At 51.6% G+C, this 20710-nt stretch overlaps 1 protein-coding gene across 1 annotated transcript in view; it reads left to right on the plus strand.

Moving 5' to 3' along the window:
• The first annotated feature begins 1567 nt into the window (after positions 1 to 1567).
• The window catches only part of RIMS4 (regulating synaptic membrane exocytosis 4), a 65795-nt gene continuing 46652 nt past the window's right edge, over positions 1568 to 20710 (plus strand). The window contains exon 1 of the mRNA XM_036826990.1: positions 1568 to 1798. Within this exon, the coding sequence (XP_036682885.1) occupies positions 1702 to 1798 (97 nt within the window). The 5' untranslated portion in view covers positions 1568 to 1701. The remainder of the gene's footprint in view (positions 1799 to 20710) is intronic.

The following is a 20710-nucleotide window of genomic DNA, read 5'->3' on the forward strand; positions in this document are numbered from 1 at the left end:
TACAGATGAGGAAACTGGCAGATGAGGTAAAGGACTTTGCCTTAGACCACATGCAAGGATAGCGCCACAGTCTGGATCAAAACTCTGTGCTCTTGCCATCTCAGCAGGCTGCTTCAGGAAGCAGATGTGGAAGCAGCTGGGAGAAATTAGACATCTGGGCCTGACTAGGTGGGGACCGAGGTCTTGGGTCAAGGCCAGGGAATGGAGTGCGGGTTTCCGATTGTGATTGTGTTCACCTACGGGGCTCTGCATGTCTGAGCCTGTGTGTGTGTGTGTGTGTGTGTGTGTGTGTGTGTGTGTGTGTGTGTGTGTGAGTCCCTGGGGGTTTATATGTGGGAGTGTCTGGGTGAATGTGTGAGTCTGGTGGAGTGTATCTGTGTCCCTGTATGAGTCTGAGGGTGTCTGTGCATCAGAATGTATCCATCACCAGGAATGACTAAGTCTCTGGGGCTGTGTCTGGGTGTGAACCTGTGTGTGCCCACTGAGGTGTGTCTGAGTGTCTCTCTTTGAGGGTCTGGGTCTGAGGGTGACTGTGTGTGAGTCTGACAGGATTTGTCAGGGTATTTCTGGGTGTATGTGAATGGGTGCTGAGGGGGGGTCAACGTTAGGAGGGGCACTGGTGTCTCTGTGTGCAGGTCTGAGAGTGTATCACTGAGTATGAGTGTCTGTGTGTGAATTCTGTGAGGAGTGTGGGTTCACGAGGGTATGTGTGCCCACCTGAACTTCTCTGTGGGTTCGTGTGGGCTCTGAGGGTCTCCCTGTGTGGTTAAGGGTGTCCCTGTTTGTCGCTCTGAGTGTGTCTGCAGGTCTCTGGTTGTGAGTCTGTGTGTGTCTGTTGATGTACCTACCTGTGTGGGTCTCGGATGTCTGGAGTCTAAGGGGGTCTGTGGATTGGTTACCCCAAGGGTCTCTATGAGTGAGTGAGTCTGGGTGGATCTCTCTGGGTGTGTAAGAGTCTGAGGGTGTCCGTGGTGTACATTGTAGAGCGAATGCACTCTTGTGGGTGCCTGTTTGTGCTCCTCTGCGGGTTCATGTGTGAATCTGAGGATCTCGAGTGCCGGTCACTGTAACTGTGTCGCTTTCCAGCGCGTCTGTGTCCCGGGGGGAGGCCGGTCTCAGTCGTGGACTGGACGCCTGGATCCGGGGCGAGTATGGGGGCTGAGTGTGGGGGAGGGGACAACGTGGGGGGCGCGGCCCCTGGACTGGGAGCGCAGCAGCCCTGCGCGCTCCGCCCTTGGGGCGCGCACACCTGGCGGCCTGGGCGGCGAGCAGGGGCCCCGCCCGCGCCCTCCGGCTCCCACGCCCCGCGCGCGGCGCCCCCTCCCTCGGGCGGTGCCGATTGGCTGCGGCGGCGGCTCGAGCCCGCCCCTCGCGTCCGGCGAGGGGCGCCGCGGGCCAGAGCGAGCTGCGCCGCCACAGCTGCCGCCGCCGCCGCTGCCGCTGCCGCCGACACCACTGCCCCCGCCGCCACCGCCGTCACAGCCGCCGCCGGGAGAACAGCGCGCCTCGGGTCCGCGGGCCGCCAGCTCCCGGCCCGCCCTCCGGCCCTGCCGCGCCCGCCAGCCCCGCCGCGGAGCCCCGGCCCGGCCTCGGGCCGCCGCCACCACGCCGCGCGCCGTACTCCGCGTCAAGAATGGGGCGGCCAAGCTGCCCAAGCCGGCCGCCGCCGCCGCGGCCGAGGCGCCCGGCGCCGGTGCGGGCATGGAGCGCTCGCAGAGCCGCCTCAGCCTGTCCGCCTCCTTCGAGGCGCTCGCCATCTACTTCCCGTGCATGAACTCCTTCGACGACGAGGACGCGGGTAAGCGCGTGGCCCGCCCCCGATCCCCGGGGGGCGTCCCGGGAGCCAGATCCCGAGGCCCCCTCCCCGACCCGGTGCGCCCTAAGAGGTGGCCACTCTTTCCTCCCCACCCCCAATCCCAAGCACGCTCGGGGATGCGCCCCCGGGGTCTTCTTTCCCACCCACGGGACCTCAGATCTCTAGGATGTGGTGTCTCCTCGCTTCCAGCCGCCCCCAGGGACCCCTAGATCATCTGCATTCACCCCTTTTCCGCAAGTGGGCCCTTTGGGTCGCCTGGACTTAGCTCTCCCTACTCACCTGCGCCTACTGAATGCTCCCGGTCTTGTCCCTGGATCCGACCCGCCACCCTCCCCGAGCTTCCTGTAGCCCACTCCTCAAACCCCGGGGCTTTGGCCACCTCACCCCCGGGGCTCCGACGCGCCCCCCCGCCATTGGAGGTGGCGCGCAACCTTACCGCTCCATCTTTGTCTTGGCTGCATCCAGAGACTCCCTGCCCAAGACCCCCGCCCTGCGCCCAAGGCCTTGAGCGCCCCTGTTTGTCTCTCCTCTTCGCCCAGTCCTTTAAGGACTGGGGCGGACCGCGAGGGAACCGGTCGGGTGACGGCCTTTCCTCTCGGTTCTTCCCGGCGGTTCTCCGAGGGAGGCGTAGGGCGGCACCGACTCTACACCTGCGCGCCCTCCGGAGTGTGCCCCTGAGCCCGGGTGCTCTTGTGCCTGGAGTAGCCCTTCTAGGTGGGCTGAACCGGGCCACCATACAGCGGCCCGAACCTCAGGCTCCCAGGCCTGCGCGCAACCCCAGCCAGAGCCCAAGGGGCGGGGAAATGTAGGGAAAACAGCTCTTGGGGGCCCTGGGACCAGGCAGAGGAAACAGAAGGGCTTCAGATCTGGTTCTGCGGTGAGGAAGCGAAGCCACCAACAGGTGGGGTACCTAGAGGGCTTGGGTGAGAGTTCCCCAAAGAGTGCCAGATTGGGAGTTGGAATGAGGTTCCAGTCTTGCTTCTCTCCGTATAAGCCATGACCTTGAGCAAGTCATGCCACCCCTAGCCTCCATATCCCGATCTGTAAAATGGGATGACAGTACCTCAGACATAAAGGTAAAGTTAAAAGTGTTTTGTAAGCTGAAAATCTGAGAGTATTTTAATTCAATGAGAGGATGAAAGGGAAAGGGGTGTGTGTGGTGGGGAGGAGCAAAATGGTTTCATGGACACTTTTGAGAACTTGATGAAAATATGGACAAGTTCTCCAAAAAATACACATAGGCACCATCCAAAAATTTTTGTCCACAGTTTTAGGGAGTTCATGGGCCCTGCTTAAGACTCTCTGCTTGCAGGGACCCTTATCTGGTCAGCCCGTTATCTGATAAGCCTTGGATGGAACAGTGGGTGATGGGTGCTCATGTCTTTCTGCTAGAGCAGGAGGCAGGTGGGGAGAAAGGGAGAAGGTTCTCCAGAAGAAAGTGTTGGCTGAGTGAATGAATGGGGCTATGTGAGGCTGACCCCTGACAGACCGGTCTTGCTGTTGACCTGGAGATGGGGATGGAGTAAAGATGGTTACTGCAGAGCCATTTTACAGAATCACCATTTTACAGAAAAAATAACTGAGGTTCAGAGGCTTAACTTCCCCCGTGATGCAGCTGAGTGAGGTTGTACTATTATTCTGGACAAGGCAAGGTGAGGAGGGGTGGAGGGGCTCTCCTAACCCAGTGGCCTCCTCTGGAGCAAAATCTGGGAGAGGAAGTCTGGTTAGCATGGGGGCTTGGGGAGGGAGCCCCACCTGCCTCGGTGAGCTGGCTCCCCCACCCCTCACTTGACATTCAAGGATGCTTCTGAAGTTCCAACAGGCCACTTGGGTCTCAAGAGGCAAGGTGCATCAGTGGCAGGGCCAGCTGGGTTTTCAAAGTCATGCTCCATGTCATGGTTCAGATGCCTTGGTTATTATTGTTGGTTGCTGGTGACTTGCTCTGGTTTCATGTAAGTCAGAATAGATAACTTCATGGAATATTAGAGATTATTGAAGGTCCCTATTTTTTTTTTCCCAGCGGGTTTCTTCAAATTCTTAAGTTTTTCACTTGGAGCACCTAGAAATCATCTTGTCCAACCCTTTTTCGCCCCCAGATTGGTGTGTGTGTGTATTTGTGTGAATGTATGCATGTGTGTGAGATTGAAGCCCCAGTGTGTGTGTGTGTGTGTGTGTGTAACCCAAGGTCACCCAGTGAGGCAGGCACACAGCCAAGACAAAAATCAGGTTTCTGGTTCTCTTTCCAGTAAAACACTAGCCCTCTCTCTGAAAGAGGATTTTTTTAAAAGTCAAATCTCACTGTGTAGAAAATGGTTCCCAGGTGAAGAGGTCTCAGGGAGCGGCTGACAGCCAAGAGTTTGGTTTGAGCATCTCATGCTCACTGTCTGCTCATCTTAAGGGATGCTTCGAGTTTGGGAGGAGGAGGGAGGAAGTGAAGTTTCGTTTCGTTTCGGGAAAGCTAATGAGTGTCAGGTGCAAATCGGAAGTAGGGAACGTTGTCTTGGTGCTTAATTTCTCTTGTTCTTCTCAAAGTCATTAATTTTCTCCTAAAAAAAAAAGAAGCCCCTTGGATTTATTCTTTTAGAACGGCATCACCCTGAACTAATTTCGAAAAGCAGTTTGAATATTTCTTAGATACTGGACAGAGACTGCTCCAGTTGCAGGGCTGTCAGGATTGACTTTGCTTTACCTTTCTCTTCTTTGCTCCCTCCCCTCACCAGTTTCGTGCCCCTCTGTCCCCGATGACTCAGAAGTGTCCCTGATGGGCCTCTGGCTCATCTGGTGCCTCCCCTTTGTTGCTGCTTCTGACTCCTGTCCAATGCACCTTTTTCATCAACCAGATTGACTCAGAGCCATCTTCAGGGCTTACATGCCACCCTTCAGCTGGTTTCCTGAGAAACTGTATGAGGAGGAGACTTTCATTAGCCTTAACTGGGCCAGAGCACTTTCCTGCCTTGGGCTTGGGAGCCTTGGACATTTTGTCAGCAAAGGAAGCTGCCCCTTCCACCCCTTTCTAGCCACCCTGCGGTTCAGGATGCTGGTCATTGCAGATTCCTAGAATTCCTCCCAAGGAGCATCTTCCATTGTGCACTCTGAACCCATTACTTACACTGCTTTTGCCCCTTTTCACAAAGATGCTGAGGCTTTAGAGAGGCATGCTCTTGGGAGGCATTTTTTGTGTCTGTGTCTTCGTGGCTCATCCTTGCTGGTACTGGCTTTATAATTGAGGAGGGGTTGGGCAGGGAGGAGTTAGACACGTGACATCTGCTTTTTCACATCTATATTGTTGGTTTGCTGGTGACTTGGAGGAAGAAAATAATAGCATGGACCACAGAGGGTCAACATTTTTTAAATGATTACCTTTCTCTAAGTATCCTCCTAGGCACTTTCAATATTGTTTTCTTTCCTCACAGCAATTCTATAAAACTAACATTTAACATTCCCCATTTTCAGATGAGAAAACTGAGGCACAGAGAGAATATTCATTCAAGGTCACTGAGCCGGGAAATGAGGGTGGTAGGATTTGAACTTAAGCAGTCTGACTCAGGCATCTATGCTGTTGATTATTATGCTATTTGTGCTACGAAAAGGGCTTAGTACAGTACCTGGCACTAGATAGGCTCTCAATACCTGTTAGCTCTTATCTTTCTTATTACCAAGTAAGACTTACTTCTGAGCATGACTGTAAAAAAGAATCTGTGGGTTTGAGGAGGGGGGGGTAGCCTGGTTCTCAAAATGTTAGCTTTTATGATTTTAATAAGCTAATTTTATTGCACTGTTACAGCTATTAAGGCAGAGTTGGGCCCTTCTTCTTGGAGGGGGTTTAAAGATGGGATTTGGGGGACTTGCATGTGGAACAAGAGGGTGGGGAGCACCTAGCTCCCCATTTCCCTGTTCTCTTTAACAGTTAATTTTCATTACATCTACAGTCCCAGCCCTGCCACTCTGCCTTGGGGCACAGCTGGGGAGCAAGAGTGTCTTCAGTATCCAGCAAATGCCAAAGGGCGTTGCTAATATCAGGGTCTGGAATTGAGGATGGTGTCCCTGAGTCTGACCAAGTGGTTTTGGCGTCCAGTTCTCCCCCACCCGCCCGGGAGAGGGGCGGAGAAGCTGGAGCAGCCAGCTCCGATTTACCCATAGGATGCTTCGATCCAGCGCAAGGAGGAAGTTGCCATGGCAACACGGGCCGGCTACCGGTCCCTCTCCTAGCAGTTCGGGCCACATTTCTGGGCTGGAAAGCCCTTCGTGGTACTGCCTTCTTCCGCTCAGACCAAATCTGGTGGGTGGGGTGGCTTGGTGGATGGGTCCCACAAACTAGTGCTGAAGCCCACTCCCCTTGTTTTTGGACGGAGGGGAAATGGAGGGGGCTGTCTGAGTTACTTCTCCTGGCTCGTGGGGTGGAGATACTCCTGTCTTGCCAGACAGATCTCAGCAGGGGTAATGAGAGCTCCAAATCCTGCCCCCACCCCAGGCACCTGGAATGACCTCGCTGGAATCCACCCTCCCTTCCCCAATTTACTCCTTTTGGCAAGGTTTTCTTTCCCAGACCAAGTGCTAACTTTTGTCCTTGAAATTTGACCTGCGCTTTTTCTGGGAAACAAAATGTCCTGCTGTCCCATCCCTTCCCCCTGAGATGGTGGGAACAGAGTACTTCAGCCCTAAAGGGGGGCTGGGACTGGGTGGATAAGGGGAAGTGGTGAGGGGGGAGGCTTTAAAATACCCTTCAGGATCAGGGCCACTTGAGGGTGTGAGGTGGAGGCTTTGAAGCCTCCATTCCCACCCTTGTCCCTAGGGCAGGCCACTTCCTGTCCCCCCTCTGCCCCTTTCCCTAATTTACCACCAAGCACTGTAATCTCTTTTATGGGCTGGGAATTGGGCAGAACTCTTCTAGTTTTAGATAACTGAGGCATAGTAAAGAATCGAACCAATTGTTCCCATCATTCAAGTTGTGGGTGTGTGAGAGTGTGGACCCAAACTACTTTATCTTAAATTACTCTGAAAGAAGTATTTCAGAAAAATTGGGTGATGGGGAGTCATCCCTTCCCCCATTACACAGATCACTGGCCTATGGATCTGCTCTGATGCAGTTCGAGCTCTTTCCTAAAATTCTCTCTTTCTCTGGCACCCTCTCTTCCTTGTCCCCAAGCTGCCAGACTCATGGCTTCAGCTTCCTTGGCTTTTGCAGCTGCCAGAGGCCCACCTGGTTCTGTTTGGTGGGAAGGGGAAAGGAGGGGCCCATTCCCCTTGTCTCCCTTTGAGAACTAGGCTCTGCCTTCCTCCCCACCCATCTCCATCCCAGAGGCCAAGCCTGTTCTAACTAACTGAAGGCGGAGTGAGGGCAGGGCGGAGGTGTGGAGGAGAGCAGACCGCAAGCCAGCTGACCCTCTCTCCCATCTCAGGGGCTTTCTTTTCCTCTGCCTCTTCTGACATCTCTTCATTGTGGCCTTAACAACCATCGCTTCAGCATTTCTTTTAAGAATTGTTGGAAAGGCACCAGTTTTGGAGGATGTGCTCAGAAGGGTGCAGACATCTCCCCCACTGTAATCTGTGTACCGCCCCCCCCCCCACGATGTTTTCCGGTCAAGCCCACTGTCTTACTGTCAGAGCTCCAATTCCCAACCCCACACCCAGTCCCCTGGAATGACCGACTGGAATTCTCTCCTTCTCCCACCCAGTTTACTCCATGGGGCTTAGATTTGACTCCACTTTGGTGCTAGGGCCTCAGGCAAGTCCTGGGTCTCAGTTTCCCCATCTTGAAAAAGGGGTTAATTATCCTTGTCTGAGCATCTCTTGGGGTTGTAAAAATAAAATGATCAAGAGGCTTGCTTGGCTGTGCTCAGTGCTTTCCATAATCTTACTGAATCTTTTAACAGCCAAAAGGGGTAGCAGCTGTTGCCGATGTACCCATTTTGCAGATGAGGAAAAGCCAGGCAGCTTGGTGTAGTTTAGTGACTTTTTTGGGTTTCATGGTGGTGATACAAACCCAGGCGTGTTTGACTCCAGAGACCACCCTCTGTCTCTTGGCCTGAAATGAGATTCCTGGTGGGAACGGGCAGTGTAAGCCCCAGGGGCTGTGCTTGGGCTGTCAAAACAGCCACTGACAAAGGCCAGGGTGTGAGGGCCTGTTCACATTCAGATGCATCCCTCCAGGGTCTGCCATCTCACTGCATTCCACCCCAGCCCACTGGAGTGCCTTCCTGGCCATCAGTTCAGGATGATCCCCATCAGAGGGCTGCCTGGCCTCCTTGGAAGAATCCAGTTGTCTGCCCTGGCCCTGGGGGCTGAGCCATCACCTGCCTCTCCAGACCGATGTAGGCCAATGCTGGATTATATTTAACGCTGTGCTATTTCCACTTGACAGCTCCAGAGAGCCATCCCCCCTCCCCTTTTCTCCTTCCTCCCCCCTCCCCTTCTGATTCACTCGGAAACTGACAAGGCTGATGTCAGCGCCTTATTCTTAGCCCCCGTAATTGTAACTGCATTTAGCAGTGCGCACTTCATTAACAGTTTCTGCGACGGGGGAGTGAGATGACTGCATGGCTGGGCAGGGACACGGGTGGGGGTGGGGAGGGGGCAGCTGCTGCAGGGACCCTGGCCAGCTGCCTCTTCTGAATGGACCAGCTGGGCAGGTTCCAGGCCTGGCTTTCCAAGACTAGCAGTCTTGGAAGGCCCCTTGGAGAGCATCTAGTCCACTCTCCTCATTAGGCAGGGAGGGAAACTGAGGCTCAGGGAGGCAAAGCAGCTTGCCAAGGTCACGTGTTAAGGATCCAGGGCTCTGGCCTTTGAGTCTAGGTTTTCTTCTTTGGTATTATTCTTCAGCTAATATTTAATTAGCTGCTCAGTGCCAAACAGCATTCTAGGTGCTGGGGCTATGTCGGGGGAACAAGGCAGACACAGTTTCTGCACTCACGGAGTTATGTTCTGAGGTGAAGGAGACAGACAATAAGCAGGAAAGCAGTTAAACAAATAATTTCAGATTGTATTAAGTGAAATGAAAATAAGACAGGTTGATGGGATAGGAGATAACAATAAGTAAGATAGTCAGGAAAGGCTCACTGAGGAGGTGACATTTGAGTTGTGACCTAAATGACAGAGCCAGTAATAGGAATATGAGGGGATAGAGGGATCTAGGCAGAGGCAACAGCTGGTGCAAAGGCCCTGAGGTCAGCGTGAGATTGGGTGTTTAGGGAAGAGAAAGCAGACCAGCGTGGTTAGGCTGCATGAGGGGAAACGAGGTCAGAGAAGTAAGCTGGGGGCAGATCACTCAGCCTGGTAGACAATGATAAGGAGTATCAGGTGGGGAAACTGAAGTTCAGATTGGGAATGGAAAGGACCCCCAGCTGGGTAAAGACAGAGAGAGGCCGAGAACTCCCGAATCCCTGACTTTTTAGTCCCTTAGACACAGGTGGCTGTGCCTTTAAGTGCATCACTTGGCTTCCTTTCACATTGTAGCTGGTAGTGTGGAGTCTGAGAAGGGCTTTTTCTGCCCTCCCTGCCTGCCCCTCTCTCCTCCTCGACTCTCACCCAACCCAGCTGTATAGCTTCTCAGGGTGACGTAGCTGTGAAACTCTGGGGAGCTTTCGTGGTGGGACAGAAAGAACGTGGCTTTGGAATCCAAGACACCTGAATTTTTATCCTGCCTCTGCTGCTTCTAAATTGTGTGACCTTGGGCAAGTGGCTTCAACTCTCCGGGGCTCAATTTCCTCATCTGTGAAAGGGGGGCATAATAATAGCAAGTTCTTCAAAGGGTTATTGTGAGTGATAAATTGATATAATGCACAAAACACACCTACCCCAGAGCCGGGTATGTGGAACTAAGATTTCCTCAGTTATAAGGACTAATGAGATCGTGGGTTTAATGCTGGGCACGTAGTAGATGCTCAGTTAGAGGTTACTGCTGCAATTGTGGTTGTTACTGTTGGTTTTAACGGGTCAGAATCATCGAGGGGGCTTGTTAAAACATAAATTGCTGGGCCTCACCCCAGAGTTTCTCATTCAATCTGGGGCGGGGCCTGAAAATCTCATTTCTTTTTTTTTCCCAAATATTTATTTATTTATTTGGTTGCACCAAGTCTTAGTTGTGGCTCACTGGCTCCTTAGTTGCAAGCACATGGCCTCCTCAGTTGTGGCATGTGAACTCTTAGTTGCAGCACGCGTGTGGGATCTAGTTCCCTGACCAGGGATTGAACCCGGGCCCCCTGCGTTGGGAGCACGGAGTCCTATCCACTGCGCCACCAGGGAGGTCCCCTGAAAATCTCATTTCTAACAAGCTCCCAGGTGATGCTGATACTGGTCCAGGGAGCCTACTTTGAGAATCACTGGGTTAGAGAAAAAGCTGGAGAGAAATGAAGGGTTCTTTTCAACTTAGGATGTCTCCTGGCTACCTGTGTCTTAGATGCTGGGGACATTGGGTACCAAATTCAGGACCTGAGTTTAGTCTTCAGGCACTTATGTTTCCATCACATGGTCTCGGATCAAATGAGCCTCAGCTGCTGCCCTGCTTTGCACTGGGTTTAATGTGAAGGACCCCATCAATCCTTTTGGAAGTCATCTGTATTAATGATAGATGAGTCGACATGAATAACACATCAGACCATAATATCCTTTTGTGGAATATTGAGGGGTTCAGGTCTAGCACCTTTTACAGAAGGGAACAGGACGTGGTCCCTTTCCCGCATTGGGGAAAGGCAGGACTATGTGTTAAAACCAGGAGGTTCATTTGAGGACAGGTCTCTACTGGGAAGAAGTAAATCAAAGGGACCATCAATGTTAAGGGGCAAAATGCTGGGAAATGCTACCAAGAGACTTTACTGAGTCAGTTTATTTAGATGATTCTAAGAAAGGGGTCGCTGGTAATTTTCTAGGGAAGGTTGAGATTTTGCTTAGATTGGAGGTGTGGGGGACAAACCATATGATGTGATAAGATTCCCATCCAGTCCCTTAAAACTCAGAGTCTGAAGATACAGGCATTTACAGATACATTCCCGGTGGGACTTATCCTCAACTGATGGGAAACACTTCTCCAAGAGGGTTGGCTCAGGATAGCAAAAGAGCACAGACTTTGGAGGCCCCCAAACCTGGGTTGAATCTCTGCCACCTACTAGCTGTGTCTCTTGATTATGATACGTAACTATTCTGGGCCTCAGCCTCGTGCTTTGTAAAATAGAGTGAATAACTCTACCCTGTGAGAATTAGAGATAATGCATGTGAGAGGCATAGAAGGCATCCAGGACATGGCAGCACTGCCTTTCCTGCTATTGTAGGCTTCCTGGGTGCAGGAAGTGTGGGATGGTGGGAGCGCATTGCCTGCGTTTGGGACTCCTGGCTCGGGTCTGGACAGCTGGTGCTTACTCTGTGCCCAGTGGGGCCTGAGAGGCTGCATTAGGAGTCAGGAGAAGAGGTCTCCATTCAGCCGCCAAAATCTCAGCATCCGGTCGCTTCCCTTTGTCTTTTGGGCCTCAGGATCCCATTTACACAGTGAGGTGTCTAGTGGGCTTGGTTTAGATACAACCAGAGTCTCCCAGAAAACAGGGGACACTTGTCCAGGCCCCCATCTCCTCCTTTGGATTTCTCCCCCACTCCTCTGCCTCTATGGTCATTTTCATCCCCACAGCATCCCCTCCTGCCAAAGTTTCTAGCTGATCCTTGGCTGATTGGTCATTGAATACTTTTTAAAAGAATAAGTATTATTTGGATTAAGTAATATATGCAGTTGGTACAACATTTTAGAAGCATGAAAAATATCCAATTAAAAGGGCCCCAGATACCTCCGTCTTCTGGGTCTCCTGTCCCCTCCCCAGGACAAACACTGTTTCTAGCTCTCACAACCCTTTATGCTGCTGTTACTGACAGTAACATGTTATGTGGTGAAAAGCCAAACAGCACAAAGGACACCCAAGAAAACATCAGTCTCCCTCACACCTCAGCCACCTAGTCCCACTCCCACAAACCACCAGTACGGTCTTTCAGGCTACCAGTTTTTTCTTTATTTTCCAGTTAGCAAATTCTTATTAAGCACTTATGGTGGTGCCCAGTCCTGTGAGGATTCAAGAGTAGTCAGATTATACCAGGCAGTATAGCACAGTGGTGGTTATGATACACACTCCACAGCTAGATGGCCTGGGTTTGAATCCTGGCTTTGCCACTCATTGGCTGTGTGACCTTGAGCAAGTGACTTAACTTCTCTGAGCCTCAGTCTCCTCAACTGCTAAATGGGCCCATAATAGCCCCTCCCTGCCTTGAAGGTGTCAGGAGGATTAAATGAGTAAGTATTTGTGACATGCTTTGTAGAGAGCCCAATACAGTAGAAGTGTGTTAAGAGTATTAGCTATTACTGTCTCAGAGCCCTTAAGCCAGAAGTCTCTCTGAAGTCCTCTAGCATCTTTAGCGGAGGCCCAGAGAGGGATCTCATGGTTTGCTCAAAGCCTCACAGCAGGTCTCTGGTAAAACCAGGAGCAGAACTGATGTTTCTGGACTCGCAGTCAGGGCCTCTTCCTCTCCCAGGTGACCCAAGTGGCTACTTTGCACCCTATTGGCACCTGAGGCTTCAAGTCCATACCCTGCATTTCCAGTACTTGGTGTCCCTGAGAAATGCTGCTTGGAGTCGCCTTGGGAGTGTGTGGGAGGATATGTCACTAATTGGGACATGTAATGGAAATTAATTAGTTCCTCAGCATATGTGGAGAAACATCTCTCATCTGCCTGGGCCCAACACCAAGACTGGACCAGGTGCCTTGGGGGCCCACCCAGACCCAGGCCAACCCACCCCCGAACCATCTGGTCCCTGGAAGCTGCAGCCACTTCTGTCTAGCTTCTGTTGGGTATGCTGGGTCCTGGGAGAGGGACCCCCAAACTGGGAAGCCTGGCCCTGATGGGAATCGGGTGGGTGCTAAGAGGGAGGGAGAAATTAACATGTGTAGTATTCTTAGACTCCTCCCAGCGGTCTTCAACTTGAAAAGAATATAGAAGATGGGAGAATTCTCTCCTGTTCCCACTGTCTTAGTTTGAGACTTGGATTCTTGTGCAGGTGATATGCTATGCAGTGCTGTCAGGTGAGACCGGGATGCAGGATGGGCAGGAAAAGAAGCAGCTAACGATGGGCACTCAGCCACGGGCTAGCCTCAGCCTGAGCCATGGGAAGCTCTAGAGGGCGGATGGCGTCACAGAGTTGACTGGCCTTCTGGACTCCGGTATCAGTCAGTCATGGGCTGTGGACAGTCCCCCCGGGGCGGCGGGGGAGCGGAGACATAACTTTTGGGGCAAGGCAGCTCCCATCAGCTAAGAGCAGCTCTCCAAAGAAGGGGCAGCTGTGAGCTGGAATTGCAGAAACTCGCAGCAGCTGTGGGATGGGTGTCCTGCTCGGTAAAGGGGCTCTGGCTGGGTTGGGTCCACCCACCTGCTGTCTGGGAACTTCTGGTGACAGAGTGAGGAGAGCAGGTGTGGCCAGCTCTGTGCTGGGTAGTGCCCACCCCTATTACAGGTCACCCTCTCCATGGTCCCACAAGGTGTGCGTGGTCATTACGTTAGGTGGGGCTGGAGGACTCGAGTGTCCAGATGGACTCCTGGCTTGGCCAAGGTCAAGTTGGTGAAAGGTAGGACAGGGCTGCAAACCCGGGCCTGCCTCCAACACTTGTGGTCTTCCCAGCATTCTGTGCTGCATTTAATCTTTTCATGAATATATGTGTGTATTTTGTGCTTCCTGGTGGGTTTCTTTCCAGGTACCTCTTTTTTTATTTTTTATTTTTTTAATTAATTTATTTTTGGCTGCGTTGGGTCTTTGTTGCTGCACGTGGGCTTTCGCTAGTTGCGGCGAGCGGGGGCTACTCTTCGTTGCGGGGGGCTACTTCTCGTTGCGGTGGCTTCTCGTTGCGGAGCACGGGCTCTAGAGCGCAGGCTCAGTAGTTGTGGTGCACGGGCTTAGTTGCTCCGCGGCATGTGGGATCTTCCCGGACCAGGGCTCGAACCTGTGTCCCCTGCATTGGCAGGCGGATTCTTAACCACTGCGCCACCAGGGAGGTCCCCTAGGTACCTTTGAAAGGTGTCTATCTTGGTTTTCTGTTTTGTACCTTGCAAACATAAAGACCTTTGGGCCTGACAGGTGTGTGCCTATTTGAGCTCACCTGATCCTCATGGAAAATCGGCTTTGTTTCCAGAGAGGTGGGCAGAGGCCCTGACTGACAGGCTCCTTGAGGTGAAAAGTTAAGGGGTAGCTGCTTTGTCATGGAATGAGCCCTGAATTTGTCATAAGAAAACCTGGATTTGAGACCCCATTTCTGCCCACTTGTCAGCTGAGTGACCCTGGGCAGGTCTCTTCAAGCCTTGCTTTCTTCTTTAGGTGAACAAGTCCACAGCTATAAGCCTCGGGTAGCCTGGCAGGTGTGCTAATGATACTGCATATAGCAAGGACCTGGCAAGGCTTTGACTGGGTTGGGGTGGGGAGTCCAAAACCAGACCTGAGGGACTTCCATGGCGGTCCAGTGGTCAGGACTCCGTGCTTCCACTGCCAGGGGCCCGGGTTCCATACCTGGTCGGGGAACTAAGATCCTGCAAGCCGCGTGGCCTGGCAAACAACAACAACAGCAACAACAAAACAAAAAAACCGCCAGAGCTGACCTCTGTACTGTGTGCACGGGAACCGTGTCAGATCAGGGCCCATCTGTGAAATGGGCACAGTGACACTTGTCTTCCTGTCCTAGCTTGGGCTCCCCACGAAACAAGGATTTGAGTACAAGTATTAGGTTGAACCACAGGAAACTGACATTTTTAGGAGTCAAAACAGTCAAATAGCAGTTGTACGTGGTTCATGTGGTTCATATGGTTCCCGAAGGTGATGGATGAAACTCCAGGAGGGGAATGAGAAAGTCATTTGGGGAAACAGTGTGTTATCAGCCAAGTTACCCCGGACTGAGGGCAACCGCGTTGAGTCTTCCTGGGGGCTCTGGGAAACTGTAGAACAGGGCTTGGCAAACTTCTGTAAAGGGCCAGACCCTGGATGTTTTAGTCTTTACGGGTCATAAGGTCACTTTCCCAGCTGCTGGATTACACAGTTGGAGGGCAGCCACAGACAATATATAAGTGGATGGGTGGCGCTGTGTTCTAACAAAACTTTATTTACAAAAATAGGCAGTGAGCTGGATTTAGCCCATGGGCCCTAGTTTGCAGACCCCTGGAGTAGAACATGTACCTCCGTTATCCCACCCAGGAGTGAGGGAGCTGGGGTGCTTATACACCAACTCCCATCAGTCACTGGTTGAAGGCCAAGGTTGGGGATGGGGACGGAGTGGGGGCAGGGGGTTGTCTGTTGCCCTTGGCCAAGAGAAACAGGTGCTGGCCGCAGGAGGTCAGGCCAGCGGTCACTGAAATGCTAAAGGGATATGGGACAGGGGATGGCTTTTGCCACCTCAGAGGCCTGACTGTTTGTGGAGAGCGTACCTGAGAGAAAGTGACAGGATGAACAAGAAAATGAGTTTGGGGTAGGGCCAGATGATCTAACTTCGCATTTCTAGCCTTTTCAGCCAGTTGTTACTTCCAGGCAAAAACTGGCTCCTCCAGTCTTCGCAGGCTTGTTCGAGAATTTTCTGCCTCCCGTACCTCTGCTTGGGCAATTTCGTCTTCTGGGATGCCCCCACCTTCCCCCTCAGGGCTCCGATGCCACTTCCTCCAGGAAGCACACCTCTCTTCTCTCGGGTGGAGTTGATTGTTCCTCCTGGGCATTCACATGGCACTCTGAGCTTCTCTTCTCTCTCCAGCAGTTGCAAAGTCTGGCTGACGTCACTTTTCACTGCCACACTGAGAGGCCCTCCAGGTCAGGGACTGTGTGATTCTCTGCTGCATCCCACCCAGGGGAGCACTGATTTGGGAAAGGCAGAGCTGAACCTCAAACCTTCCCAGCCTCTCTTCCTCCCCCTTCTCCCCTCCCTCTCTCCTTTTCTTCTCTAGTAGCTGCTGATGACCCGAGACAAGCCCAGTCTTTGCCCTCATGGAGTTTACAGTCTGGTGGGAGGGGGTTAGACATTCGACAACCCAAAGGAACAACTAATAATTTGATCATTACTGTGCTTAGTGCCACACAAGTCAAGTGCAGGGTGCCGAGGGAGGCTGGAGCTGTAAGAACTGACCTGGGGGAGAGGAGGGGAGGAGACAGCAAAGCTGAGACTTAAGGGATGAGTGGAGTTGGCCAAATGAAGGCGGGGGAGTGGCGGAGTGAGACAGGATGCCATGACTCTGAGAGCATGGATTTGGGGTCAATTATGGGAGTTGGGGGGTGCAAATCTTGGATTCTCTCAGTCTTTGTGGCTGTCTCCCCTCCCCTCATCTGTCTCTCTTCTTCCTCTCTCTCTCATTCTCTCTCTCGCACACACACACATACATGCATGCACACGGATGGAAATATTGACCATAATTACTTCTGCAGGGCAGAATTATGGGTAGTTTTTGTTTTCTAGTTTGCACTTCTTTGGTATTTTCCAAATTTTCTACAATGGATGAGTCATGGCAAAAATTGAAGTCTTCAGCATCCGGAGACCACACTCCCACTGGTAGTTGTGTGACCTTGACCACGTTGTTTAATCACTCCTGCTTCTGTCTCTCTCTGTAAGATGAGGACAGGGATGGTTAACACACGGTACCCATCACATTCTGACACTTCACCTCCCTTAACTCATCAGAGCTTCAAAACTACTCCGTGGGGCAGGTACTGTCACTATCCCTGTTTTATAGATGGGGAAACAGGCATGGAGAGGTTAAGTACATTGCTCAAGATCACACAGTAAGAGACAGAAGTAGGATTGAAACCCAGATGTCTGACTCCAGAGTCTGAGCTTACCCACTTGGCTCTACTGCCTGCCTCCCAGGGTCAGGATGATAATCAATAAGAAGACACCTGTCAAGCCCTTAGCACAGTGCCTGGCACACAGTTAGTGCTCTATAGATATTAGTTCTTGTTATTATTAGCAGCTTTGCAAAGGCCCTGGGGTAGGAAAGGCACATGGTGTTTTGAAGGCACATGTGGTTAGTGAAGCAGCAGGACTGGGTCATACTAGGTCTTTAAAGTCAAGAATCTTGGATCTGAGCTTAAGGACAGTTGAGTTGAACCCTGTTGGGTTTTTAGCAGGGAAGTGACAGCCTCAGATCTGGGGTTTACAAAGACCTCTCTGGTTGTGGATGAGAAGAATGGGGCCAGGAGGCCCAGGGATGGCTCCCTTTGTTATAGTGACTCTTCCCAAATGGGTCGGACCATCCCAGCGTTGACTCCTCAGACCCTGGCAGTGATGGTGTTTTGCTGTCTAGGCTGGCTGTGTGGGCTAGAGCACAAGACACGGAAGTCAGGAGTGTGTCACCAGGCTGGTCTGGTGGTGCGGCGAGGCTGGGAAGTGCCAGTTTGAAGGCAGGAACAAATTACTCTCCTGGAGATGAGGCCGGGCCAGTTCCTGTCATGTTACATTATTAAATTTGTAATCTTCATTCTAATACTTCCCAGCAGTGAATAAGAACCAAATTTAAAATGGTGGCTTTACATTTCTGGAATGAAGCTCTTTGTCAGGAACTCTTGAAACCCATAATTTCTCTCCAGAGGTGAATGTCTACATCCTTTAAAAAAAATTAAAATAAAAAAATAATAAAACGACTCTTTAGTTAAAGGTTGGGTTTGAAGGTTTGTCTGCAGCCCAACCCTGGCAAGAATTGAGAGTGGGGTCTGTATGTCTCCAGCCCCAGAAAAGTCTCAAAGTAGGACTGGGCCTGCAGATGCCCTGGGCCTCCCAAGATATTTAAACCCCTAAATCTGGGCCTTGCTAGGGAAGAAAAGTGGGAGAAGCCGCATGCCCGCCTCACCCGCAAGTCTGTTGATTTGCGGGTTTTTTCTTTTTTATCGTTTTTGGCCGCGCCTTGCAGCATGCGGGATTTTAGTTCCCCGAACAGGGATCGAACCTGTGCCCCCTGCAGTGGAAGCGTGGAGTCTTAACCACTGCACTGCCAGGGAAGTCCAGAATCTGTTGATTTGTGAAAGGGTTTGGTAAAAAATTAGACCGCAGTCTTTAGGAGGATTGCCCCGTGTCAGGCTGTGATGAGTTTTCTCATGACCCATTTGGTGGGTGGTAGACCCGGCTGCCGGTGGAACCATGGGCTGTGTCATTCCTGCCTTTACACTTAGCAAGAAGGGCCCTGATCCGGGGTCACCAGCACTACTGGGCTGATCTCCAGCCCTCCTCACTGGGTGAGGAATCTATGGGGCAATGGGGACATGCCCACCTGGACCCCCCTTTCTAGGCCATGTTCCTGGTACGTGGGACCCTGGAATTTCCCGTCCAAATGGCCCTGAGTCAGCATCTGGGGTCTGTCCAGACCCCTTCTCTAGGCCCCTCCTCCATCACAGGTGTCCTGATACATGGCCCCAAAGTAGCTGTTTGTGGAGGTGAGAACAGAACACACATGTACAGAGTGGGCCCCTGGATATGCGGGGGTGGGGAGGAAGGGAAGGGATGGGCTACAGTAGAGGGCCTGTATTCAGCTCCTCTCTCCATATTCAGCCATGGAACTCAGAGGATTCTAAATTTGAACCTGTCCTGGCCTTCAAGGTCATTATGAAGGCATATTTGTCAGAATGGAAGGATAGAACATGTTTTATGTAAGAGCCTGATTTATAACTTTTAAACATTTAGAATAAGTATGACGGCCTCCATTGTACTTTTGCCCTGGGCCCTCCACTGTTGGGTGGGGACTTTGCATCATCCTTTGAGAGTGAGAGCCGCCCAGGGATGGCTCTTCCCCTCGTGGCCCCACATGTGGGCTCCGGTGCACACACATGGCTCGTATGGCATGTTTGTGCTAGTCTCACCCCCACCCCAGGTGATTGAATTTAAATGGTACCTCCCGTAAAAGGATGAATTAGAAAAAGGCCCGTGGGGTGTACCGCCTGGCCAGTGAAAACAGGCTATGTTTCCACCCACCTCAGTTGGGCACCTTTGTGCAGGTAGCAACCTGTCCAGTAGTTCACAGGGTCCCCTGGACCTGAACCAGAGAGGGGCCCTGAGCAAGACCGCCAGGGAAAGTGCTGACACTCTGGGGTCCCAAGATAATCATAAAAGTCATTTTACATTTTCAGTAATCATCCTTATCATGACAGCAAATGTTTATTTTGTGTTTCTCACATGCCGGGTACTCTGAGCACTTTATCTGGATTATCCTATCAAAACGTCAGAATACGAAGGGGGTACAACTGTCATGCCCATTGCACACATTAGGAAACTGAGGCTCAGAGAAGAGACGCTCGTCTTTGGCTCAGGGTCATTCAACAGTAAGGTCAAATGCAGGTCTGCCTGAGCCCATGAATCTATGGGCCTGACCACTGCTCTGCACTGCCCTTTCTCATTTTAAAGTGTTACTTATGCAGTCAGCGTATTTACTGACCCCCTACTCCAATGAGCTGGATGCTGAGGTAGGTGCGGAGTAAGACGGGGGCCTCCCGCAGCCAAGGAGGAGAGACAAGTAGAGCAGATAACTGGGTGACCCCATTGAGCCGGGGGTGCTGAGTACAGCCTTGAAGGGTGAGAAGCTGTTTACGAGGCTGGAGTGGAGTGGGGGAGGGAGGTGCTTCAGGCCACTGGGCGTTCTGTGTGGTCAAGGAGGAGTGTCCTGAGGTTTATTGATGCCTTGTGGGTAGGTGCATTAAGAGATGGGTGTGGGTCTACAAAACAGAAATAAGAGTTACAGATGTAGAAAACAAATTTATGGTTACCAGGGGGTAAGGGGGGGAGGGATAAATTGGAAGATCGGGATTGACATATACATACTACTACATATAAAATAGATAACTAATAAGGACCTACTGCGTAGCATAGGGAACTCTACTCAATACTCTGTAGTAATGGCCTGTATGGGAAAAGAATCTAAAAAAGAGTGCATATATGTGTATGTATAACTGATTCACTTTGCTGTACACCTGAAACGTAACACAACATTGTAAATCAACTATCCTCCAATAAAAAAAAAAAAAAAAACAACAGATGGGTGTGGGGAGGAGATGGGGTCAGGAAAGGGGGGTGGCAGGTTGGGAAAGGCTCTGGAGCTGTGTCCAGGACCTGGCCCTTCTTGAAGACCAGAGCTGTGTCATCCTCTTCAGGCATCTGCTGAGATGAGTGGTACTTACCAGTCTACCCACCAGCACCATCCTTTTCAGAGTCGGAAAGGCAAGATTGCAAGGGGAGTGAAGGGTCCTTTGGTGCATTTCTGGCCGGGTTGGGTTTGGAACTCAGGCCTCTGAGCCCTCCCAGGCTGTATTCTAGTCCCTTCACGAGCCGGGAGAGTGGGAGAGTCACTCCTTATTCATTTTAGTTTCTTAAAACAATCTTGTGCTTTCACAAGTTTCAAACGCTTGTACAGTTATTCTAGCTTGCGTTTTCTGAGCATACGCCACGTTCCCGGTGCTGTGATCAGATTTCATGCGTGTTACCTTGGAGAGTCCTCAGAGTGAGCCTCTGAGGGGTGGGGGTCCTGTTGTCGCTGTTCCCATTTCACAGATGAAGAAATGAAGGACCTCTCCCAAGGTCGCCCACACAGCAAATGGCAGAGCCAGTTTCCTTGAGCCTAACCTCCTCAGGCTATGCTCTGTGTACCCAAACTTCGGGAAAATGCAGAGAAAGCACACAGAAAGAAAATTAAAATGACTCCAATTCTATATAATCCAAGAGCAGAATGTTTAACCACTGGGGCTGTTTCTCTCCAGTTGTGTGTGTCTGTATGTGTGTGTACAATGCATGTGTGCAGGAATGCGTGTTTAAGCCAAGGCAGGGTCACACTGTGATACTGTTTTGTAAACCAAAGCCACTATTTAAGAATCACCTTAAAAGGACCTTCACGGGCTGGTCTCTACAGGGACACTGATTTCTAGGATCAGGT

Source organism: Balaenoptera musculus, chromosome 15 (assembly GCF_009873245.2).
Source record: "Balaenoptera musculus isolate JJ_BM4_2016_0621 chromosome 15, mBalMus1.pri.v3, whole genome shotgun sequence".
In the NCBI taxonomy this organism is placed as follows: domain Eukaryota; kingdom Metazoa; phylum Chordata; class Mammalia; order Artiodactyla; family Balaenopteridae; genus Balaenoptera; species Balaenoptera musculus.